At 34.9% G+C, this 22,414-nt stretch overlaps 2 protein-coding genes across 2 annotated transcripts; one reads left to right on the top strand and one right to left on the bottom strand.

Annotated features, from left to right (window-relative positions):
• Nucleotides 1–499: 499 nt before the first annotated feature.
• Nucleotides 500–22,228, top strand: LOC120631388 (protein SMG9-like). Its single transcript, XM_039900928.1, has 11 exons — nt 500–560; nt 1,715–1,882; nt 2,147–2,264; nt 2,861–2,946; nt 14,969–15,197; nt 15,617–15,739; nt 16,728–16,991; nt 18,186–18,402; nt 19,102–19,287; nt 20,964–21,130; nt 21,812–22,228. Exons 1-11 carry the CDS (start codon nt 510–512, stop codon nt 22,012–22,014), a joined length of 1,812 nt encoding a protein of 603 aa, XP_039756862.1. The 5' UTR covers nt 500–509; the 3' UTR covers nt 22,015–22,228.
• LOC120631385 lies at nt 8,221–14,108 on the bottom strand. The gene is made up of 5 exons (XM_039900923.1): nt 13,716–14,108; nt 12,941–13,089; nt 12,382–12,460; nt 10,995–11,204; nt 8,221–10,574 (listed from the first exon to the last, which is right to left on the bottom strand). Exons 1-5 carry the CDS (start codon nt 14,013–14,015, stop codon nt 10,479–10,481), a joined length of 834 nt encoding a protein of 277 aa, XP_039756857.1. The 5' UTR covers nt 14,016–14,108; the 3' UTR covers nt 8,221–10,478.
• Nucleotides 22,229–22,414: the final 186 nt, after the last annotated feature.

Raw genomic sequence — 22,414 nt, 5'->3', positions numbered from 1 at the left:
AGAGCGCCATATTTATATAGAAGTGTGGCCGGTATAAACAAGATGGCATTTTCATATATTTTTTACTTTTAGTTTATTTTCATTTTCAAAGCCAATCTTTGCCCATCTGAAGGCCCAGAAAAGCCCTGAGGGTTGGCTAAGCACTACTTTTATGCATATATGGAATGCACGCCACTGACAGACTGTGACGTAGTATTGCAGCTACTTGAATCCCTCTAGCTACGCTTGTGCCTCGCTTCCCTAAACTTTATAAAATCTGAATTCCCTAATTAAAATTTAATAATTATCTACCTACCTACTTATGTGTACTGTCGAGATTATATCTAAGTATCTAGTTACAAAAATACCACAATTAGGGAATTACACGCAACAAAGCCACCGAAAACTACTAATCGACTTTTAAATAAACAATATTTAATAAACATCGGTCGAGCGATCCACAACTTTGTACTTATATAACGATATTTTGGCGTAAAATCAGTTAGTTTGCATTCAGTTATATACCGAAAATGACATTTGGACGCCTTGTATTTTTCTTTTGCTTCATCGGGGCATCGTTTGTAAGTACTAGTAGATGTAGTGTTACGTTACAAGATAGCTGATGGTTGTCCTGGATCGTTATTATGTGATTTGCAAGCTTGAAATTTCATAACGTCAAAGTACCTGATAGATCTAACTCTAGAGAGTTTAGAACTTCCGTTCAGCTCCAAAGCGGGTTGGAAACTTGAACGATTAATAGCACATGTATTTAAGTACTGATAATCGAAACTAACGGCTTTACCTGAACTCTTAGAGTAGCAACGCCAATGTCCTCACTGCGGGTGCTTAAAGGGAAAATATCTTCATTCAATATATCCAATACCTATATAATATAAGATTTTGACTGAGCCGGAATGATACAAGAATCTTTTAATCAGTAGCCGAACATGCAAACTACCAGATTAAATATGAAGTTATCAATCACGTTGCCAAAGAATTTTTATGAAGTTATACTTCTTTTGGCGCGTTAGGGAAAAATGCTGAGAGTCAATTTTTACGATGCGCACGCTTACGGTCACAGAAAACCGACACCATGAATTTAGCTATAGTCATCATTTTGGTTTTTCTAAAAAAGGTTTAACAGTTGACTTTCAATAATTTAAACAATACCTTTTTTGTTTTGTTAGTGTAGTTTTTTCTACAAAAGTAGAATAAGGTGAAAGATAAAAAATTAAAGATTTTTATCTTATTACGCCACAGAAGTATAACTTCTAACGCGTGTACATAAGTACACACACGTTTTTTTTTATTTCATTACAAGTAGCCCTTGACTGCAATCTCACTGGCGGTAGGCGATGATGTAGTCTAAGATGGTAGCGGGCTAACCTGTAAAGGAGTATGACAGTTAAGTATATAATCCCCTAATCAGTTTCTACGCAGCATCGTACCGGAACGCTAAATTGCTTAGTGGCATGTCTTTGTTGGTAGGATTGTAACCAGTCCTTACCTCCAACCTCCAGTCAAACCTTCTATTTAACTTGTTTGAATTCCATCATCATCCCTACCAGCCTTAAAGTTGATTGGAACAGGTCTCCTGTTTCTGCGTGGGTAAGATCAACCATGCTGCCACGATCTGGGTTAGCGGTTTAGCGGGTATTTGCTAACGTTAAAAGGTAATTTATTTCATTTAAATGCCATGTAGTTGTACTGCTTAATACCCATTATATTATTTCAGGCCCGATCTGAACAAGAGATTAAGAAATCTTTTGTCCAAACAGCTGTAGAATGCGCCAAGGAAATCCCGGTTTCCGGAGAGGAATTTCAAAAGCTGAAGGACACACACGTCGCCGAGAACAAGAACGTCAAGTGTCTTGTTAAGTGTGTCTTGCAGAAACAAGGAATGGTAAGCTAAAAAATCTAGTTTACATTTCAAATCAAATTGGCATACTTACCTACGAAATAAGCATCATATAAGTTCCTGTCCAAGTGTCGTGCGTCATTTTAAGAGACTTACAAAAAAGGTAGAGGATCTTACAAAATACACCGATTTCTCTCCATCGCTTCTTGGTCAATTAGCCTAGGTATTTTTTGTTGCAAGTTTTTTTGTGAACAAATTGTAATAAAGTACATATTTATTTTTGTACACAACATTTAAGTGATTGTGTAGGTTGACGACAAAGGCATGTTCGATGAAAACGGCTCAATCAAAATGGCAGAAAGAGAATACGCTGATGACAAAACCAAACTGGAGAACGCGAAAAAATTGTACGAAGTTTGCAGAAAGGGTATGTATAGGGAGAAAGGTAAATCTACCTCTTAAGATAGGTACACCTGGGAAAAAGCCTGGGCCTTTTATACCTAACAGATTTTACAGCATGTTTTAAACAACAAGTCGTTATTAGAATCGGCCGGGAACTATAGATATGGCGATAATAATACATAACAATAAGAGGCTCGGGTCGATGAGACGGTGCATGGACATTCCAACATGATTTAATAAGGGGTTGGCGTATTCTTGTGTATAGGCCTCTTTAAAACAGCGTCATCTTTTCATATAAAATACTTTTAAGACAGTTACTGGCCCCGGAACGAAGGGATCATTACACATAACCTTGGTTCTTGTCTTCGTGGCACTAAGCGCGTTAGACATTAATAACAAACAATAAACGTTGCAATAATTTACCTCGCCAAAATAAAAAAAATCCTTGGCAACAAATTACTAGGTAGAATAAGTAATGTCTAAGAACTGAGATAAACATGTTGAGATAAGCATTATGGTATGACTATGACCAACGTCAATAATTATCTCAGTTCCGAGAATAATAATGGGTATAAATCCAGTAAACAAAATTAATGGATGCCATTTTGTTTTTTTTTTTAGTAAACGATGAACAGATTAGCAATGACGACCAAGGCTGCGAAAGAGCAGCTCTCCTATCTAACTGTCTCACGGAGAATGCTCCTAAGGTAAGACCTTTCTTTCTCTCCTTACTTCTCCAAGACATGCCATGATAGTAGATATATATTGTACCTTTTGGATGCGTTACTTTGTGGAAGGCCATGATATACAATGAACAACACCGATCCATTATAAAACTTCTTCCTAGAATTCGCGCGAAGAATTTGTTGTCTATTGAGAAGATTGTGAGGAATTTTAATCATGGTGCGTTGTAGGTGTATTTCTATAGGCAGAATAAATAGAGCGGACGTTTTTTACAGCGCGCACGCATGTGCTACGCACCTTTCTTACCCGCACCGGAGCATTCTTTGTAACTTCATAATTATTCTAAATTGCAGAAGAAGTATAAAGATGTTGTCAAACTGTTGCACATTATATCAAATTAAGCTTGTTTATTGTAGACATATTAAGTCCAAATTACTTCGCGTAGCAAAAATTATCTCGCTGCTTACATTTTGTCAACAAATATAAAAGCCTAATGTTAACTCGATCCACTGTGGGTCATAAAATATATAAAACCACAGGTTCTTTGTATTCCATTACAAGTTAGCCATTAACTGCAATCTCACCTGTTGGCAGTGATGATGGCAAGATGGTATGCGGGCTAACCTTTAAGGGAGTATGGTAGTCATACCCTAAATCAGTTTCTACGCGACATCGCACCGGAACACTAAATCGCTTGGCGGCACGTCTGTCACAGGTGACATCGATCAAAAAAATCAAAACAAAAAGAAAACGTCGATCCTTTGCTGCAAGAAATAAGCACTGACCAATTTCACATTTATACATAATTCCAATAACAAAATAACATAATGCAATACCGGCGGTATTAAATAAAATCATTGACTTAAAATAATTTTTATTTTCAGATGGGATTTGTTATACAATAGAAAAAAAGGAACATATTGAAGAAAAAGTTTCAAATAATAGTATTTGAAACGGCACACAAGTCGGAACACTTATGCAGTATTTTTTTTAAAGAAGAGTGTCAGTTGAAGTTGACAAAACACTGCATAAATATTCCAACGTTGTGCCACGTTCATTTATAAAGTCCATCGTGTGATGGTATTGATTGTAATAAAACAATAAAACTGAATACTTTCTGAAATCCAGAGCTTATTGTATTCCCATTTAGTGTATCCGATCCTCACTCTAGCCATCCATCATACAAGCAAGAAATTGAGTCAAATGTTGCCAAAACTCAAACAACAAGTCATTCTGCTGACCCCACATAACTTGTGACAACGTATCGAAATCAATAATATTATTAGTCGGGTCGATATTAAACACTCGACTATTATTATTAATGTTTTCTGTGTCGCTGTAAAACGTAAAATAAAACTTCAAGATTTTGATTACAAACATTATTTATTTCTAGAGATTCGGTAGATTACACATTTCACATTTTGTGCAAAACGTAGGTAGGTGTACGTACACACGATTTATTCTTAACTGTGATGAGATTTACAACATTCGAATTATTGTGTTAATTTACAACATTGAACTTTTGATCAAATGGAAAATTATACAGTATTAACACGAAATCTCTAATACGAAACGGTTTTATATAATAAGTAGAGTGGCGTTACTGGTTCACAAGGCGTTCAACCAGAGCAAAGCGGGTAGATAATATGCAGATAAAATGGAAAATTTATTTCAATAAGAGTTACAAAAAAAACATTACTGTACGCTTTTACGCATTTGTAAAGTGCTTTCACTTCAGTGTGATATTTTTAAATAAAATTATGTTTTACTATGAAGTTATATTCGTATGTAACAATATAGCGGGTTTCATTTTGTTTTACCATTTTATCTTCTACCTACTAAATAGTTAAACACCTTGTGCACGTCCAAGGGTGTTATGACTATGACGATCATAGACGCATTGATGGATTGGTCGTAAAGGAAATCGAACGATAATAGATCAACCTTGTGCTAGTCTCTCAATCAATCCACCAAAACCGAATAATTTCCATCATTCGTTGGACATTAATAACGTTTAGCTAACTAATCCGTTTAACGTTATAAACGTCCGAACTATTAATGTACTATTCATATAGTTAAGGACAAGAAGGTTTACAATCGGCAATCTCTCAATCCTCGACCGATTTCAAACAATGGCATATCGGTTAGGTGTAATAGCCAAACAATAATAGACGTCAAACAATCCTAAATTGATTTAGATAAATCTCACCCTGACTACGTCGGTCGTGATAAAGTAATACCACCCTTTGGTAGGACAGGTAACAAATTTTACACATTTATTTGTGGAGATAAAATATTACTTACAAATTCTAAAAAAAACACTCAAATATCCACTAAGTAAAATATTGATATATACTACCAAAATATTGATTTCCGTGGAAATTTTAATAAATATACGTATTTTTATTGGCACTTATAGAAGTGTTTGTTTATAGTATCTATCTAGACAGATCTTCTTAAGCAGTTATATAAATTTGATAAAATTCAGATCCATATAAAACCTCAGACTGTTTCCTTGTATAACTATTTAGCTATCGATAACGCGTGAGTGAGCTGAGTACGCGAGAATTAACTAAAATACCTTAAAAAAAGTTTTCTGGATATTAATTTGCTATACGATGGTCTGTCTAGATAAATTAGAAAAAATATTTCAAATGTTCGCTAAAGAAGACGTGAGGAGGTAAAAAATACAAAATATAAGCCAAGTCTTCTTCTCAGTCTCTCTCGTAGTAACTCACATAACGAAATTTGAAGAAAATTCTGGAGCTGTGATCCCTTAAAAATCTATACGTGAACTTAGCGCTTTTACAAATAACTGTACCATAAATCCTACATTTATTTAGCTGAGCAGTTAGAGATATTCTTTTTTTTATTGTTATGGTATTTTTTTTTTTCAATAATGACTTTCAAAGGTTTTCTGCTATTAAAATTAAATGAAATAATAAATAATATACAAAGTTGGCTAATATACGTAGGCATAGATAGTAAAAACAGGGTTTAGCTATCGTACAGTTCAAACAATCTAACTTGAAAACAACATTTCTTCTTATTATCATCGCATCTCTTCTTAATGATCTTCAGTACGAAAAAGTGGCCACGTTCGGACGAACTGTATTTGTTAATTTTACAAATTTGCCGAATTTGTAAAATTACATATTTGCTACGGTAGGTCACTGACCGCAAGCGATTGCTGTTAGGTTTAATCACTTCAATTCTGTTAATTAGGTCGCATCAGACATTCATAAAATTTTAAGTAGTAGAGTTTGAACCGTGGCACTGCATTCCTTACAAATGCTTCGCCGATTTCCCGCGCTAGAACTGTTTGTCCATCTGTACGATTGCAAATGTTGTAGAATGGTGCTAATCTGGAGGCTAACTACCATCGCTTAAAGCAATATTATTTTGATATTATTGAAGTTTTGTTTAAGAATCATAAACTGTAATTTTTAAATAATACTACTTCAAGCTTATGATAGTCAATTATTTAACCAAAACTCGGGCTTTATATTGGCATTGTACTAGTGCATATTAAAATTGTTTAACCGCTGTCTTACTCTACCTAATTATTAAGATATTAATACCAAATCCCATAACAATACAAGTTTAAAACACAAACTCAGTCAATACAAGTTTAAAACACAAACTCAGTTAACAGAACACTTAACAAAATTAAAAACTAAATAAAAATACCCATTTTTATTGCTACTTGGATTTATAAACAGATAAAAAAAGTGACAGTGACAGTGTGCGAAAAGTAAAAATACTCAATAATAGCGGCGTCGTTCGCATTTGACACAGATTATTTTGCATACTGAACTGATAATTTCATGTATTTATATTTACTTATCGATATATATGTTTCTTTTACCAACTGGGTGGGGTACAATTGGGTTGCTATACACCGTGGTAAGAGGAAAAGTCTGTGTCATGTATCTTGTCTTGTATAGCTTTGTAATGGAGCTAGTTCTCTCGGACGAATTATCAATTTCGTAGGGCGACCTTAGTCGCGAATTTCTGACTTTTAATGCGGTTTTGCAGAATGGCAAGGGTTAAGACCGTAGTCTACCAATTGCGGATTAATACAATTCACACGCTGTTGAGAACAATATGGAGAACTCCCAGGTTTCCTCACGATATTTTCCTTCACAGTTAAAGCAAGTGATATTTAAATTTCTTTAATAAAACCGCACATAGCCTGAAAAGTTAGTGGTGGAAATCGAACTCGGATTCCACGAAAGGAAAGCCGAGGCCTTAACCACTAGGCCATCAACGTTTGTCTACTTATTGACCCGTAATCCGCGAGAATTTTGTTCCGCTTTCCCATTGCACTTAGATAATTTTTCAAAGGATATGGTCTAGATGTGAAGATGCAGGCTAATTCTGCCAAATGTCAACACGATCAATTCAACGGTCGAATACTCAACTGGGACCTCAAACCGGGAAAGAAAACACTTTTTGTTTTAGAAATTAGTTTTCAAAAGCACTTTTCAGGCATTCGGAAATTTTTGGTCACATTATCATATTGTGTGATGGAATTAGGGTAGAGACTGCCCCAGGATGCACATTATGGCATATTGCAGCCAGATTGGTTTAACGCAAAAGATATAGAATAGAGACACCCTTACGCATTTAAAATATTAAGTAGTAATTATTAATTATTTACCTACAATAATTTTATTTTTTATTGTTGAAAAATATTTTTTTTTGTCTTAACTTTTTGTTATCTTATGACATTTTGGATAAGTATTACGTTAATATACAAAAATAATTATACAATCTGTACTACATTAAAATTAGTAAAGATCATTTAATCAGTTATTAAAATACTTTCGAAAATACTACTATGCTTACATATTTCAAAATAAAAGATTACCTTATAGATGTTAGATACGAATTGTTTTTGCGTGTAAAAGTCAGTAAACAATTTTCGAATATTATACTTGATATTACCTTAAGTAGGCCCTTAATAGAAAGTATTTAAATAATTTAGTAAAAAGTTTCATCTTAACAGTGGATTTTTAATTCAAGTAGATACATATAATTATCGTTTAAACATACTGTCTACCTTATCAATAATCATATTATTATCATTTGAAGTAATTATCATTTATTGGAAGGTTTTAATTTTTTTTCAAATAATTCACATTATACATTATAAAATTTAAATACATTCAACACATCAACTGTAGAAATTAAGTAAAATCATTCAAGACATTATGGAAAGATATATATTTTAAATCATCTTACCAATTATACATATTATAATGTAAATATATACAGACAATTAAGGTGTTGTTTTTAAATAATGAAAAAAAACGACAACATAATATTTGCAATCTTTTAACATACATTTAAATATAAGAAAAAGTAAATACGAAGATATATTGTTAGGTGTGAAAATAATATTGCATTATGGTTCTAACAATGTAACTAATAAAAATATATATTCTAAAAGGTAAACCAGCACAAAACAATATCACACGCACGCACAAAATCAAAAACATTTGAATACATCATTGAATACAAAAAGTATGAACATGCGCAACTGGACCCTAGCCTAAGTAACAAAAAACCTAGCTACATATTTTTTTTTCTTTTTTTTTTCAGTGCACTCTAAGATGGTAGGGGGCTAAACTCTTAGAGATATGGCAGATATATTAGACCCATTACCCTCTTATCGGTTTCTACCCAGCATCGAAACGCTGAGTCAATTGATAGCACGTCATTTTCGGTAACTACAATTGTTAGTTACCAATCAAAAAAAGTATACTCTCACAAGATTTTACGTCAGCTAAGAAATCTAACTAAAACGACAGGTTCCTTTTCTTTTTCGGAAGGACAGCATAACTCCTTAAGAATGCAACAGTGTCACCGGGGAAATACGGCAAGCGCGAAATTTCGGCATGAGAACAGACCCAAGTGCTCGACGATATCAGGGGGAAGGAAAGGCGTCGACCCGAGGATGTCTCCTGCGAGGACTCAGACCTCGGCAAGGCTCGACGTTATGGCCTGGGGTGGGCTTTTGGAGAATTGGTTTAGTCCAAACGCCCCGGTAACTGTGGTAAGGACCCACGTCCGGTTGACCTTGGAAATAGGGGCCCAAAACGACATGTTGTTTAGTCAAGGAACTGATGAGCAATGACGCGATGTGGAAAAAAATACAAAGTTGTATGAAAGAACTTAAACACTCACTAAACTAATCGACTATTTTTTTGCTGTTCAGACATATTCAGCTATTAAATTACTCGCCACTTGATCAAATTGCTTAATAGAACGAGGTATTAAAGGGTATTAAAGTATTAAAGTTGCTATCAAGAAAGCGACTGTTGCCTATATACGGTAAGCTTACAATTGTCGCACAATTACTTTAATTGCAAAAGAGCTATAAAAAAATTTATTCAAAATACGTTTTAAGTAGTTTTTTTTTCATTATTACCTTTTTTCATTAATCAACTACTGAAACACAATTGTATTAGCAGACTTAGACATGGTATGTACTTTAGAGTCATTAGAAGCTATGATGGCCTTCAATGTGCTTTACAATATGTTATCATTTATTCACATGAATATGCATAAATCATTTTGTTACCGGTAGATTATAATCATTTAAAAAAAATACGCTTTAATAATACAATGAGATCACAATACAACAGTAAATTTCGCGTAGAAAAAAATATCGAGCTAAATATGTTCCAGGTTCTGATTAATAAGAATACTACACATTAAGCAGTCAACATTTTGTATTCCACATTGTAGTTAAGTGAGTAGTAAGATTCGAGTTGATAGAAAATGGCACTAGGATACCGAACAGGCACTTCGCTACTTGGATCGAGTGTCGAATTATGTAACTAAAGTACTGCCTATTATCATATTATGAGGAGTGTGGTAATATATCGAGCCTTCACCGCTGAATGAACATAACCGAAAAATCATAAAAAAAAACAACAGAAACGGTTTAAAAAGTATTTAAATAAAGCTTCTTTTGGAAACAATTTTGATTTGTCGGTTACGCTATTTCGGGGGGAAAGAGTTAATTTATACAATGGGACTACTCAGGTGATAACGGCGGTGATATAACTTAGTTGACCAGTAAGCGATAATATCATTAAGTGTCGACAATTCGTTTAGATACTCGGCTCCAACTCTAAAACTAAACTGGGCTCACCGTAATGCTACAGCCACATTATCTAATAAACATTAACGGCGATATAAAATGTTATTGCACTGACATCGGCGACGTTTTCGTACATTAGTGACCCACCAAATGTTTGCGAAGTTTGCGTTGCACCAAAAGTGGCGACGCAAGCGAATATTGTCTGAATCAAACCATTTGACGCGCGGAGTTTTTCGGGAAACACCACGATAGGCATAGAAAGGATCGCGACCTAAGGAATATATTATCACAAACTGCTCGCCCAGATCATGTGGTATCTTCAGAATGGCGTCACGTAAACAATGACCGAAAGTCGTTACTAAACTAACAAAGTCCATATAAAACTTGAGGTTACTCAATCAAAACGAGCTGACCTTCGTTGAGGGGGTCCTCCCTCTGATGTTATATGCTGTCATAGCTGTTCGGGTCCGGTGACGTCACGGGGCCGGGGCCGCGATTAGGCAGTTTGAACCCATTAATCGCAAACGCCCAGCCATCCTGGAAAAAATTGGTAAAATAGTCAGAAATATTGTCAAAAATAACATATCTTTTTTTCGCTCCAAAGAACTACATGTTATGAACTATTTAGAATAGTTTAAGAATTATGTGGTAGACACATTGCGTGCAACACCCAAGGCGTGACGTCGCGATGGGTATGTCGAATACATTTCCAATGTCCAATGTAGATGACAGTACAGCATCAGGAGTTTTGCAATATGGACAGTGCACATTTATCAGTTTATCTAAAATCTAAATGATAAATTATTGTGTAAGATGTAGAAAGTTAACTTCATCTAAGCACACATTGCTATACCAGAACAGAAGACCAAAGAATAAAAGCCCAAAGTGCAAGATAAAACCTTACTTGGTTTAAAACATTTACAAAATTAGTAATATAATAATACTAATGTTGCCTACCTTAACAAGGTTAGGTAAATCTGACCAAAATGCCAAATTAGGTATCACTTCAAGGCCAGTTGCACCCATCAGGAATTTCTTTGTGCATATTCCAAGGACAAGGTAGAGTATCACAAATGAAAAGAATATTATAAGTAGGGTAGATCCAAGTGAACGGCCAGGCTCTTCAATCTGCTTCAAACACGCCTCTTTTGAATAAAAAGCTAGTACCTGAAAAATTTGATGACATTCTTAAATATTCAATATATTTTGACTATCTTTAGATTACCTAGACTTGTTTGGTCCAGGTTAGACTGTACTATACTAGTATCAAGCTTTAATATTAGCTTGTGTGTTAAAAATGATTTAATATTAATCCTATATTTATTATATTTATATTTATTATATTTATTATATTTATATTTATTAATCACTACAGTGCTATTTCCCAAATGGCTTGAGTAAGAATAATTTCCCAAAATGATCTCTAATGCCAATTCAGTCTAAATTGCCTTGTTGGTTCAGCAGTTAGCATGTTTAAGTAATAATCTTCTATTTGTGTGGTTTTGATTCTCAAGTTGAACGTAAAGTTCGTTGTATTGAGTTTTTTGCTATTTACCCTGAGTTCAAATTTGAAAAAAATAGGTGTCACTATTGGGTTGAAGAGCATGTTAAGCCGTCGGTTGAGGTTGAATAATCATCAACAACCCGCATTGGAGCAGTATGTTGGGCCCATGCTTTAAAACACTCTTCTGTGAGAGAAGGCCCAGATCTTAATAGGCTAATGATGATGATGATCTTTTAAGCATCTTTATATAATTAAGATTATTTTATAGCAGGTATAATATCACTATTAAATATTAGCAGTCACTTTGGGACAATTAAACAGTTTCACTTTTATGTATTTTAATGTAATTGGTGAGAAAATTGTGTACACTTTCGTTTCTGAAGTTGCTATCTTGGATCTGTAGATATTTGCCACCTGATTAAATATAAATAAGTGATAAACACTTGCTCAAATAACTGTTGTGTCCCAAACTGAAACTGATTACTATTTAAAGTTGAGACTTCCTTTTTTGAAAGATTTATAACTTGTAATATTTCTGCTATCCTGCCAAATTTTTAATTGCTTGTTTAACTATATTTGAAGCTTGAAAGTAGGGAATTGAGATTTTACAGAAGATGGTTTGGTTAAGTTTAAGTGATGGTACCATTGAGCATTTAAGGTAAAAGGTTGGCACAAAATTCTCCTGAACTCATTTGTTTGAATCTGTAGTTATAACTTACAATAATTCATCAAAATTGCGGTAATATTTATCATCTTAGCCAATTTTTAATTAACTGTTTTAAAAGGTAAGAAGCTAAATGGATTTTTGGCAGGTGCTAGATTAAGGTATATGATACTTACAATTCTGGATTGATCTGCAAGTGAATAGACTTCTAACTGGTCCTCAGTTGTCGCACATATTAACATTACCACAGTGGACCTGAAAATGAAAGACTTTAGAACAGCCTCTCTATTAAGTAACTTTTGTTTGTCTGTGAATCTTTGTTTTGGTGGAAGTATGGTAACTAGTGATGTGCTGCCAAGATTATGGATATGGGTTGGTTAGTCTGCTACCAACTTAATGCATCAAGCTCATAGCTTGGTTATGGCTTATCATCTCAAAAATGAAATTTGCATGAAGTATGTCAACAATGCATTTTGTATCAAGACATTGGTTAGAAATTAATTGAAAAAGTTACTGAATTGGTCAGCATTAGGCATAGTAGAAAATATGACAAAAGTGAACATAATGATTATAGAATCACCAAGGGGCTTGAATTTGGGTTATTTTAATAATTTGGGAAGAAGCTTACAGTACACTGCAAGCTATCTGTACAGCAATTTAGTTTAGTAATAAATAAGGAGACTTTCACATTTGCTTTTAATTTTTGTACAAATAATGTACTACTAATGTACTCACGATGGAACATTAGGATATATTATAGATTTGCCATCAGCTGTAAAATCAGAAGAATTGGATGTACCCAAGTACTGGTAGTTCCCACCATCTTTTTTAAATGTATCCTTTGTTGTGTTTAATAGGTCCATGAAGCTTATATACCAACACAACTGAAAATAAATGAAATTCACATTATTTCAAGCAGAAGAATTCCCTGTACAAGCTTTTTTAAATCGTGAAGAATAACTGTGAAATAAAAAAAATTAAAAATTTATTTGATTCAAAATTAATGTTGATAATGTATAAACATGTCAGATAAAGTATCCAGAAAACTGTGTTGCAAGTCTCAGCTTCAGTAAAACTACAAAAACAATTGGCACTGCCTCAGATTCTTTGAAGAAATCCTGATATATAACAAGATGTGATTAAATGTTATAGTGATAGTAAATTTTCAATATTTTATAAAATTTTGTAACAATTGTGTACCAGCACCATAAGATACTAAAAAGCCGAAAGACTTTGTTTTGTTAGGCAAATTAGAGCAGGATGTGTATGCAAACCTCATGCTTACGTTTTTACCTAACAAAAATAGTTATAAACAATATGTAAAATAGACATGGTCTTTAAAAAGTTCAACAGGTACTACAGTTATATTTATTGTGTCATCATTACGCATATTAGCTACTTTGTTTAATTTGTAAACAAAATGATATGCAAAACTCGTTTAAAGTGCCAGACTCATTTTAAAGCGTTGCGTAAATACCAGTTTTAGACTGTAATAAAGAACTATCATTACCGCTAAGGAATCTTTGCATGTTGTGAAGGAAGCGGCACTCGTGTTTATTGGGAGTACAACATCATTACAAGGATGATAGTAGAATGTACTTAGAGCCAATCTTGTGCCATTGTTCTCCAGTTTGTATATCTGCGTGCTGAAATAAGGTGATTTTGCACTTGGCGTTAAGTCAATACCGGTGCCATTCGGAAATTCACATGTACAAGGTCCTTTCTTCACACACACGTCTTGGGTATATACGGTTGTTAGAAAAACACCCAATATTATGAACACACGAGACAGATTGCCACATGAAATCATTTTCGAATTATTATAAAATAACACAATGATAAAAATGAGACAACAAAATTCACATATATTTTTTGAAGTGTTTCGAAGTTGAAGATGAGTGATGACCTAATGACACCTGACAGCTGCAGGCTGAAATGTGTTTTTTTTTTAATTCAGTCTTGAGAGCTTTAGGATATAGCTGTTTTGAGTCTTAGAGCTGATAATGTCGCATAATGTAAATAGCATTTCTCCAGTTTCCCAGGGTTTCATTCACCTTATTGGATTGGAATAAAAGTTTAGGAACAAAACTATTTTTTTCAGTTCTTGGTAATTTAGCTCTGAAGCTGAATTATTCTATATCTCGTGTATTTATTGTAACCACATTAAATTGCTAGAAATTCACAAAAAAATTCTTTTTAAAATTTGTAGCATTTAAAAAAAATATGCCTGTACAAAAGCGCCATCCACGGATCGCATAGTAACTCAAAATCAATTCATTAATTTTTCACATTAATGTTTTATAAAAACAATCATTCAAATAATCGTGTTAGTTTACTTAAAGAATAATCCTTACTAGATAGCTAGAACCCAGAGCCCGATTAACCAGTCTCAGACCAGCAAAATGACAATTTGTTAGGTACCTACTACCTCTACCCTCCATAGTACCTACCTAACAAATTGTCAATTGACAAAAATAAACGTCAAAACAGATTATTGATATTCAATTTAGTTTAAAATTTAAATACTGAGTTTCAGTAATATTTCCATGAATTTTGTACCGTCTTTAGTTTAGTTACATTACTTCATTTATAATTATTTAGCTCTAAATTTGTATGTAATCTATTCATTTCATAACTTTCTTGAAATAAGCTTAAATGGCTGATAAAAAGAAAAAACTGGTATAATAACAAATGTATTTTAATGAATGTTATGCATAAAAAGCAAGAAAATTCAATATTTAACCCTACAAATACTTTTAGGAGTCTTCAGCCACTCCACGGAGGCCTGTCATTCTAAAATCTGATCGGGATGTGTCAAAGGATCAGCCAAAAGAGAAAAGTGAAAAGGAAAAGCCTCCTACTATCATTCTTAAAACCCGTGAGCATAGTACCCCAAAAGATGAAAGGCCCGCGAGCCCACGGTCTCAAGGAAATGATGTTGAAGGTACACAACCTTCTAAAATTGCTCAAAATGAAAGTAAGGAAAGGAAAGGTAATTCTTGTCTTAATTACTTACCTCGACAAATTTTCTTTGTAATTCAAGTAGGCATCATGTTGCAGTTAGTTAGCCTTCAGCCATGGCTTTAGCAACACAAGACTATAGATTTTTTTATTTGCATAAAACCTTTTCTCAAAAGTAAACATTTTTGATTAATGCTTCCACGTAGGTATTAATAAATAAGGATACTAATTTTTTCATTATATGCTGTAAGAGCTCTTCTTAATAAGCAAAAGCAGTATAACTTTTGGTTAGTTTGTTTAACTATAAATAATGGATCCTGGGTTTGAATCTCAGTTAGGTCTACATACCCTGCTTCTTCTTTTTTATTATTTACAGGATTTGTGGTCTTATAAATATATATAAATTGTCACTTTTATATATTTCAAAAATTTTCTCTTTCTCTATTTCAGACCAAAAGTTTAAGTTGATGTCTGAACCTGTAAAATTATTGGATGAGAATTTAGAATTTAACAATGCAGCCTATGAATTTCTTAATGATGCTAATAGCAACTACCTGGTTGTTGGTGTAATTGGTAAATTAGTTTTGTGTTTTGCATGCTTGACCTAATTTCATTGACCTTCTTAATCAGCATTGTCCATTAAGCTAAGCTTTTAGACCTTTGTGAGCCAGGTTGATGATACTGATATACACTTTATCAGTAGTAAGTCTAGTCCATACTCTTTCATTCTGGGAGTTAGAAAGCTTTATGACAAGGTCCTGAATTTAATTCCTATGTTCATCATCATCAGCTAGCAACCCACTGCTGGGCTACGGCCAGGTCTCATAGGACAGAGGTTATGATAATGGTACATGTTTTGGATAATAACCAGCAGCTTCACAGGCTCTGCAACGTGAGCACCAACTTCCTAACTGTTACTACAATTTCTTAACAGTAAAAACCCATTACTTAAAACTTCTAAGCACAAACTAGGATTGGAATCTAGGATCTTGTGATTCTTGGCTGTGCAGGCTAACTGCCAATAAGGCTATTGGTTAAAAATAGTTTTAGGTGATAACATTACATCCCTAGCAGTAAGTACCAGCCTAGGGTTAGGAAGTTTGTGCTAATCTGGTTACACTAATATGTGACAATTAAAATAATAAATAAATAAATATACTACGACAATACACACTGCCATCTAGTCCCAAAGTAAGCGTAGCTTGTGATATGGGTACTAAGATAACTGATGAATATTTTTATGAATAATATAAATACTTATAATATACATATAATATACATATAAACACCCAGACACTGAAAGACATTCATGTTCTTCACACAAACATTTTCCAGTTGTGGGAATCAAACCCACGGCCTTGGACTCAGAAAGCAGGGTCGCTGCCCACTGCGCCAATCGGCCGTGAATTATCCCCAATTATTCACAGTAAGAGCTTTTTAGAGCTTGTCCGGGAAGTTCTATTGCTATGCTTATTTCTGCTGCTATTCAGCAGCATTGTTGCAATGCTACATTCTGGCACGAACAGCATGGTATTACCACAAAAATATGTTTTTTTTTTAGGAACTCAAGGTGTTGGCAAATCTATGGTACTCAATCTAATAGCACAAAATGTGCCTCTAAATGATCTCAGTAGACAAATATTAAATTCTCATGAAGTTTCACCTGAACCAACAGCAGAAGCAAACAATTTGACACCAGTAGAATCTCAAATGGAAAGCTTGAACATTACTGAAGCTGCAAATAAAAAGTCTCAAGACAAAAATACATTCAAATTTAAAATGCAGGATATTGAGTTCATAGAAAGAGGGGTTCATTGCACTAAAGGTAACTTTGACACAAAAAAATTATCTGTAATGTTGAGTTAAAATAAGGTACGGTTAATATGAGATTTTAAATTAAGTTCTTTACTTTGTTTGTTACATTACTTTCTTTCTTCTTTCTTGAAGAAATTTAATTTATGATTTATGCTCAAGGAATTTCAATGAAGTTGGTTTTATATATTTTTGAATTCTATTATTGCTGCAGTAACTGTTTCGTTGGTCGCTTGGTAAAAATGTTTGGGGGCAGATCACTAGGGCTTGGGTTTGATTCTGGGGTCAGGATAATGTTGTTGGGTTTTTCCCATCAAGAAATTCTTAGTACTAGGCTGGAGTATGAAAATTGACGGTGATTCAGCACCGTGCCTCGTAGAACACGTAAAAGTTTCGGTCCTGCGCCTGATCTCATTCCAGTCGTGTCAGACTTGCTGTTCTATCGAACAATGAGGGACATGTGTTTGCGCACACAATTGTCCTCTATAATATCTTGTATAAGGAGATATTAAAGAGCATGATCGGTCAGGTAAACTGTTGTGGAATAAAAGGCAGTGAATGAATGAATACACTTATATTGTCGCCAAAGAAAAAAAGTAGTTACAGAGATATAAATACATAGCAAGAGAGTACAATTTGGAGGCCTTATCGCTACATAGCGATTTCTTCCAGGCAACCAATGGCGTAAAAGGAAAAAAACAGAAAAGAGGTGGTGCAAAAAATGCAAAAAAAGATTTATTATTATTATTAATATTATTCGAGATTTACTCTCACGCCCGTGTACAAAATAAATACATAAAATGAGCCAAAACATCATTGATATACTTACTTAGATACATAGAGATTAATACACTTTAATATACATTACATAAATACATATTTGCACCGGGCGGAGGATTACACCGCGGCAGGGGAGACCAGACGGCCGGGGGTCAGGGCGACAGGCTTAAGAATCGGCGGACTATCCTAGCCGAGTCCAGCAACACCACTTTCTTTATTATTATTATTATTATTCTGCCACCAAGCAGTATTGCTGTGTTTTGTCATTGCGGTGTAATTACGGGCACATGAGGCTTGACACCTACGCCTCAGGTGCAAGGACACAGGGCAGCCCTTTGTAGCGGGCGCTCCAGGAATGTCCAGGAACTCTCTAAGAGTTGCTCTTAATCGTTATTACAAGTAATAAAAATATTTAACTGTATTTCAGGTATAGACATGTACGTAACAAACGACCGTGTAATACTACTTGATTGTCAGGCGTTGTGGTCACCGTCTCTAATAGAAGAAACGAACACAAATCCAGTGACAGCTAGAAGTGCAAACATTCTCACAGTGGATTGTCTGCAGATTGCATCATATTTAATGGCTGTATGTCATGTTTTGATTGCAGTACAAGATTGGTTTGCGGACTATAATTTTATACGGTGAGTAGGCATTTCTTATTTTTATTACTTGAATGTGTTTTTTTTTTATAAAGCTACGTGTTAGCACTTGACTGCAATCTCACATGATGATAAGTGATAATGCAGTCTATTATTATTATTTTTTATTTAAAGTGTATGTCAGTTATAATCCACACACACTCATCGGTTTCTACGCGACATCTCTTGGTACGGTTCTATCGGTAGCATGGTAACTAGCTAAGGCTTAGCCTGAGCTGAGCCTTCCACTAGAACACACCAGAGACACCACAGGGCTTCACCAAGGCGCCAGGGAGGTTTTCAAAACCGTACAAAAATTATGCACCAGCATCAGCTGTACCTTTTTTTACCGTTTTATCTAAAATAGATGTACTCATAATCTCATCTTACAGTACCAGAGTACTCAACGAGTTGACAAACCGGTGGAGTCCAAAGGCCCAAGGATTATACAGTAGTTAAAAATATAATTAGATACAGTTAAATTTCACTTGCTTAAACGGTGAAGGAAAACATAGTCAGGAAACCAGCATTTCGGTTCTCCAGGTGTTTTCAAAGGTGTTTGGAGTCCACCAATCCGCACTTGGCCAGCGTGGCGGACTACGGACTTAACCCGTTCTCATTTTGGGAAGAGACCGGTGCACTGTTGTGGGCCGGTAATGGGTTGATATGACTTCATCATCATAAAAAGTTTTTTTTTAATAGCTACATACAAACCGCAGAAATGTTAAAGCCATCTCTGTCAGCATCAAACACGGTGAACACAAGCCAAGAGAGCTCAGAATACAACAGCAGTGTTGAGAGTCATCCTCATCTTTTGCTGTTACACAATAGATGTCAACTCGAAGATTATACGCCAGAAGCCGTGTATACTATGCAGGATTTATATCGGTGAGTTCTTTAAATATTGGTTGAGTTGATTCATTTTTTGTTAATTCAGTTTTAAATTTCTTGTAAATATATCATCATGGGGTATCATCGCGTACTATGCGGACTCAGTGATTCTTAGTAAACTCAGTATACTCAGTATACTGAATAATGTTATAACATTATTCATGGTAATAAATAAAATGAATATTTGTCAAATATCATTATAAATTACGCAGTAACAACCAGCTGCGCATAGCGCATTGGGTATGAGCTCGACTTCACTTTCGGGGGACCGAGTTTGAATCCCAACCTCTAACTTTTCTAAGTTATGTGCGTTTTAAGTAATTAAAAAATTACTTGCTTCAACGGTGAAGGAACATCGTGCGGAAACCTGCGTGCTCTACATAATGTTCTCAAAGGTGTGTGGAGTTCACTAATGCGCACTGGGCTAGCGTTATGGACTACTGCCTTAATGAGTTATGGCCGTAGTGGGCCATAGCTAGCTATAATGGGATCACGGATTACTGTGGCACCAGAAAAAAACATTAACAATATTTCACATTCACTTTCACACGCACACACATACCTGCGGGTGTGTTAGTTACCGTTGTTTACTTTTATAGGAAAACTAAGGTGTACATGTTTAATGGACCTTTTATGTAATTATAAAAAATCTATAAATAAACTAGTATAGTAAATAAGATATCCTTATACCCGCTTTCAAAGTTACCTTGACTTGAATTTCAAAACTGATGATTTATATACATCGTCTTTCATTTCATATTTGTGTGTTTCATAAAGTCAAAATCAAAGTCAAATATTTTTTCTTTTTTCACAAGATGGCACTTATGATGCGAACATTACATGTAAAATATGACACGAACGTGACAACGTCATAAGAAAATACTGATGAAATGGTTGCATTTTTCAAAAGAAAATTATAATTTTATTTGTTTGATTTGTTATATTTTGTATGGATGTGGAGAACGAGGTAAATGGAAATCACAATCGATCAAGTTACATTTATTTGTACGCAGTAAATACAATTATGTAATTTTTTTTTACACTTTTCACTGCACTTCATACTTGACGAAGACATGTAAATGTATTATTGCATAGCAGCTGTCCACGCGGACGCATAGCTCATTCAAGTAGACAGATGTTGAACGCTGCCGAACGCAGAGGCCGTTTGTGCCTCTTTGTCGCTCGTTCCGCGCTCTCGCTTGCACTTCAAGCCTTAAATGGAACGCCTCAGAGCGAGGTAACGCCGCATGAGTCATGTTTTTGCGCGTGCAGGCGGCTCCATCGAATTATAAGACGTTGTTACGTCAAAAAACCCCGATTTTGAAACATTTTTAATGGGTTCTTTGCTCGTATTGGTCTTAACGTAATGATATATTGCCTATCGCCTTCCTCGATAAATGGGCTATCCAAAACTGAAAGAATTTTTCAAATCGGATCAGTAGTTCCTGAGATCATTGCGTGCCTGAGATATTAGTAGAAGATAAAGGTTCAGCTTATCTTGGATGAAACAAGCGTACAATTTTCTAATGCATGTAAAATAAACTCTAAAAACTGTTGGAACTATTCCCACTTACAACACCAAAACAAATGTACACAGTTAAAGCAATAAAATTTATTCTATACTGTTCTATTCTATTCCAATCAAATACTATAAAATATTAATAATTTCTCAGGAACGCGTTCCAGAAGTCTAACCTACAGCTCAATTCTGGGATGTACATGTACAGTGACACCAATAAGAATGGTCTGAACATTGACAACGTGTGTAAGGGATATAATGTCGACGCTTGTGGATCGCCAATGAATCTTTTTCTCCTGCCGGAAATCTATAGTGATTTTGGTAAGCGTTATAAGTCATTTGAGATCCTAATTTAATGACCTAGAAAAAAAAAAGTTTAGGGTTGAGGTCGTATTATTAAAAAAAATTCACTCATCATCGTAATCTACCCATTCTCGGCTCTCTGCAGGAACAGGTCTTCTCTCGGAATGGGAAGGGTTAAGGTAGTCCACAACGCTGGCAAAATGTTTTTTTTTTTTTATTTATTTTACTCCATTACAATTTAACTTATGGCCTGCAGTCTCACCTGGCGTCAAGTGATGATGCAGTCTAATATGGTAGCTGGCTAGTGGCTAACCTGTTAGGGAGATTTCATTTATATATGTTACCCCTCAATGCGACATCGTACCGGAAAACCACAGGGCTCACTTCTGCCCCAGGGCGGTCGTCAGGGAATTCATTATAAACTAGTTATCTACTATTTAAAATTTGACGGCCGATTGGCGCAGTGGGAAGCGACCCTGCTTTCTGGGTCTAAGGCCGTGGGTTCGATTCCCACAACTGGAAAATGTGTGTGTGATGAACATAAATAATTTTAAGTGCCTTGGTGTTTATATTTATATTATAACAATTTATGTATATTATTCATAAAAATATTGATCAGCCATCTTACTTCCCATAACACAAGCTACGCTTACTTTGGGGCTATAGGCGATGTGTGTATTGATTGATATTTGTTTTTAGATAATCGAGATATATATCGCGGTCATCCGCAATTCGAGCAACTAGCTAAACGTCTCAGATGGATGGTGTTAGGAGTGAACCGCCATCAAATAACCACAGTGCCAAACTTGTCCGAGAAGGGATGGTTCCAATTCTGCAGTAAAGCCTGGGAGACGATCCGGAAATGTCCGTTCTTTATAGAATATGAACGATTCTTACCTTAGCTCTAGAAACATGTATGAAATAAATATGTAAGTATCACAGAATTAGGACCATACAGAATCCGTGTACACGGCTAATATTGAAGCCACTCCATTACAGTAGTGTTTGTCGAACAGGCGGTTAGTCACTTCATTCCATTTAGCAATTTACACTAATTATTTTACCTCTAATGTTCTAAACGTTAACCATATTCCGCGGGTGTGAAGTGAGACGTGCGCGGGGCGTTTTCACTGTTTTTGGACACAATGCACTGCATACAATAATGGCTGAATGAGGGTTCTGCATGTTTTTAATTCTGTGGTAAGTATATTATGCAAAGCTGGAATGGTTTTATTTGAACCTATTTTGATTTGCCCTATAATTTTTTTCGGCATACAGATGCAAGCTTTCTTTTTAAAAGTA

The sequence above is a fragment of the Pararge aegeria genome, chromosome 18, assembly GCF_905163445.1.
Source record: "Pararge aegeria chromosome 18, ilParAegt1.1, whole genome shotgun sequence".
Classification (NCBI taxonomy): domain Eukaryota; kingdom Metazoa; phylum Arthropoda; class Insecta; order Lepidoptera; family Nymphalidae; genus Pararge; species Pararge aegeria.
This window is presented reverse-complemented; position numbering and strand designations above follow the sequence as displayed.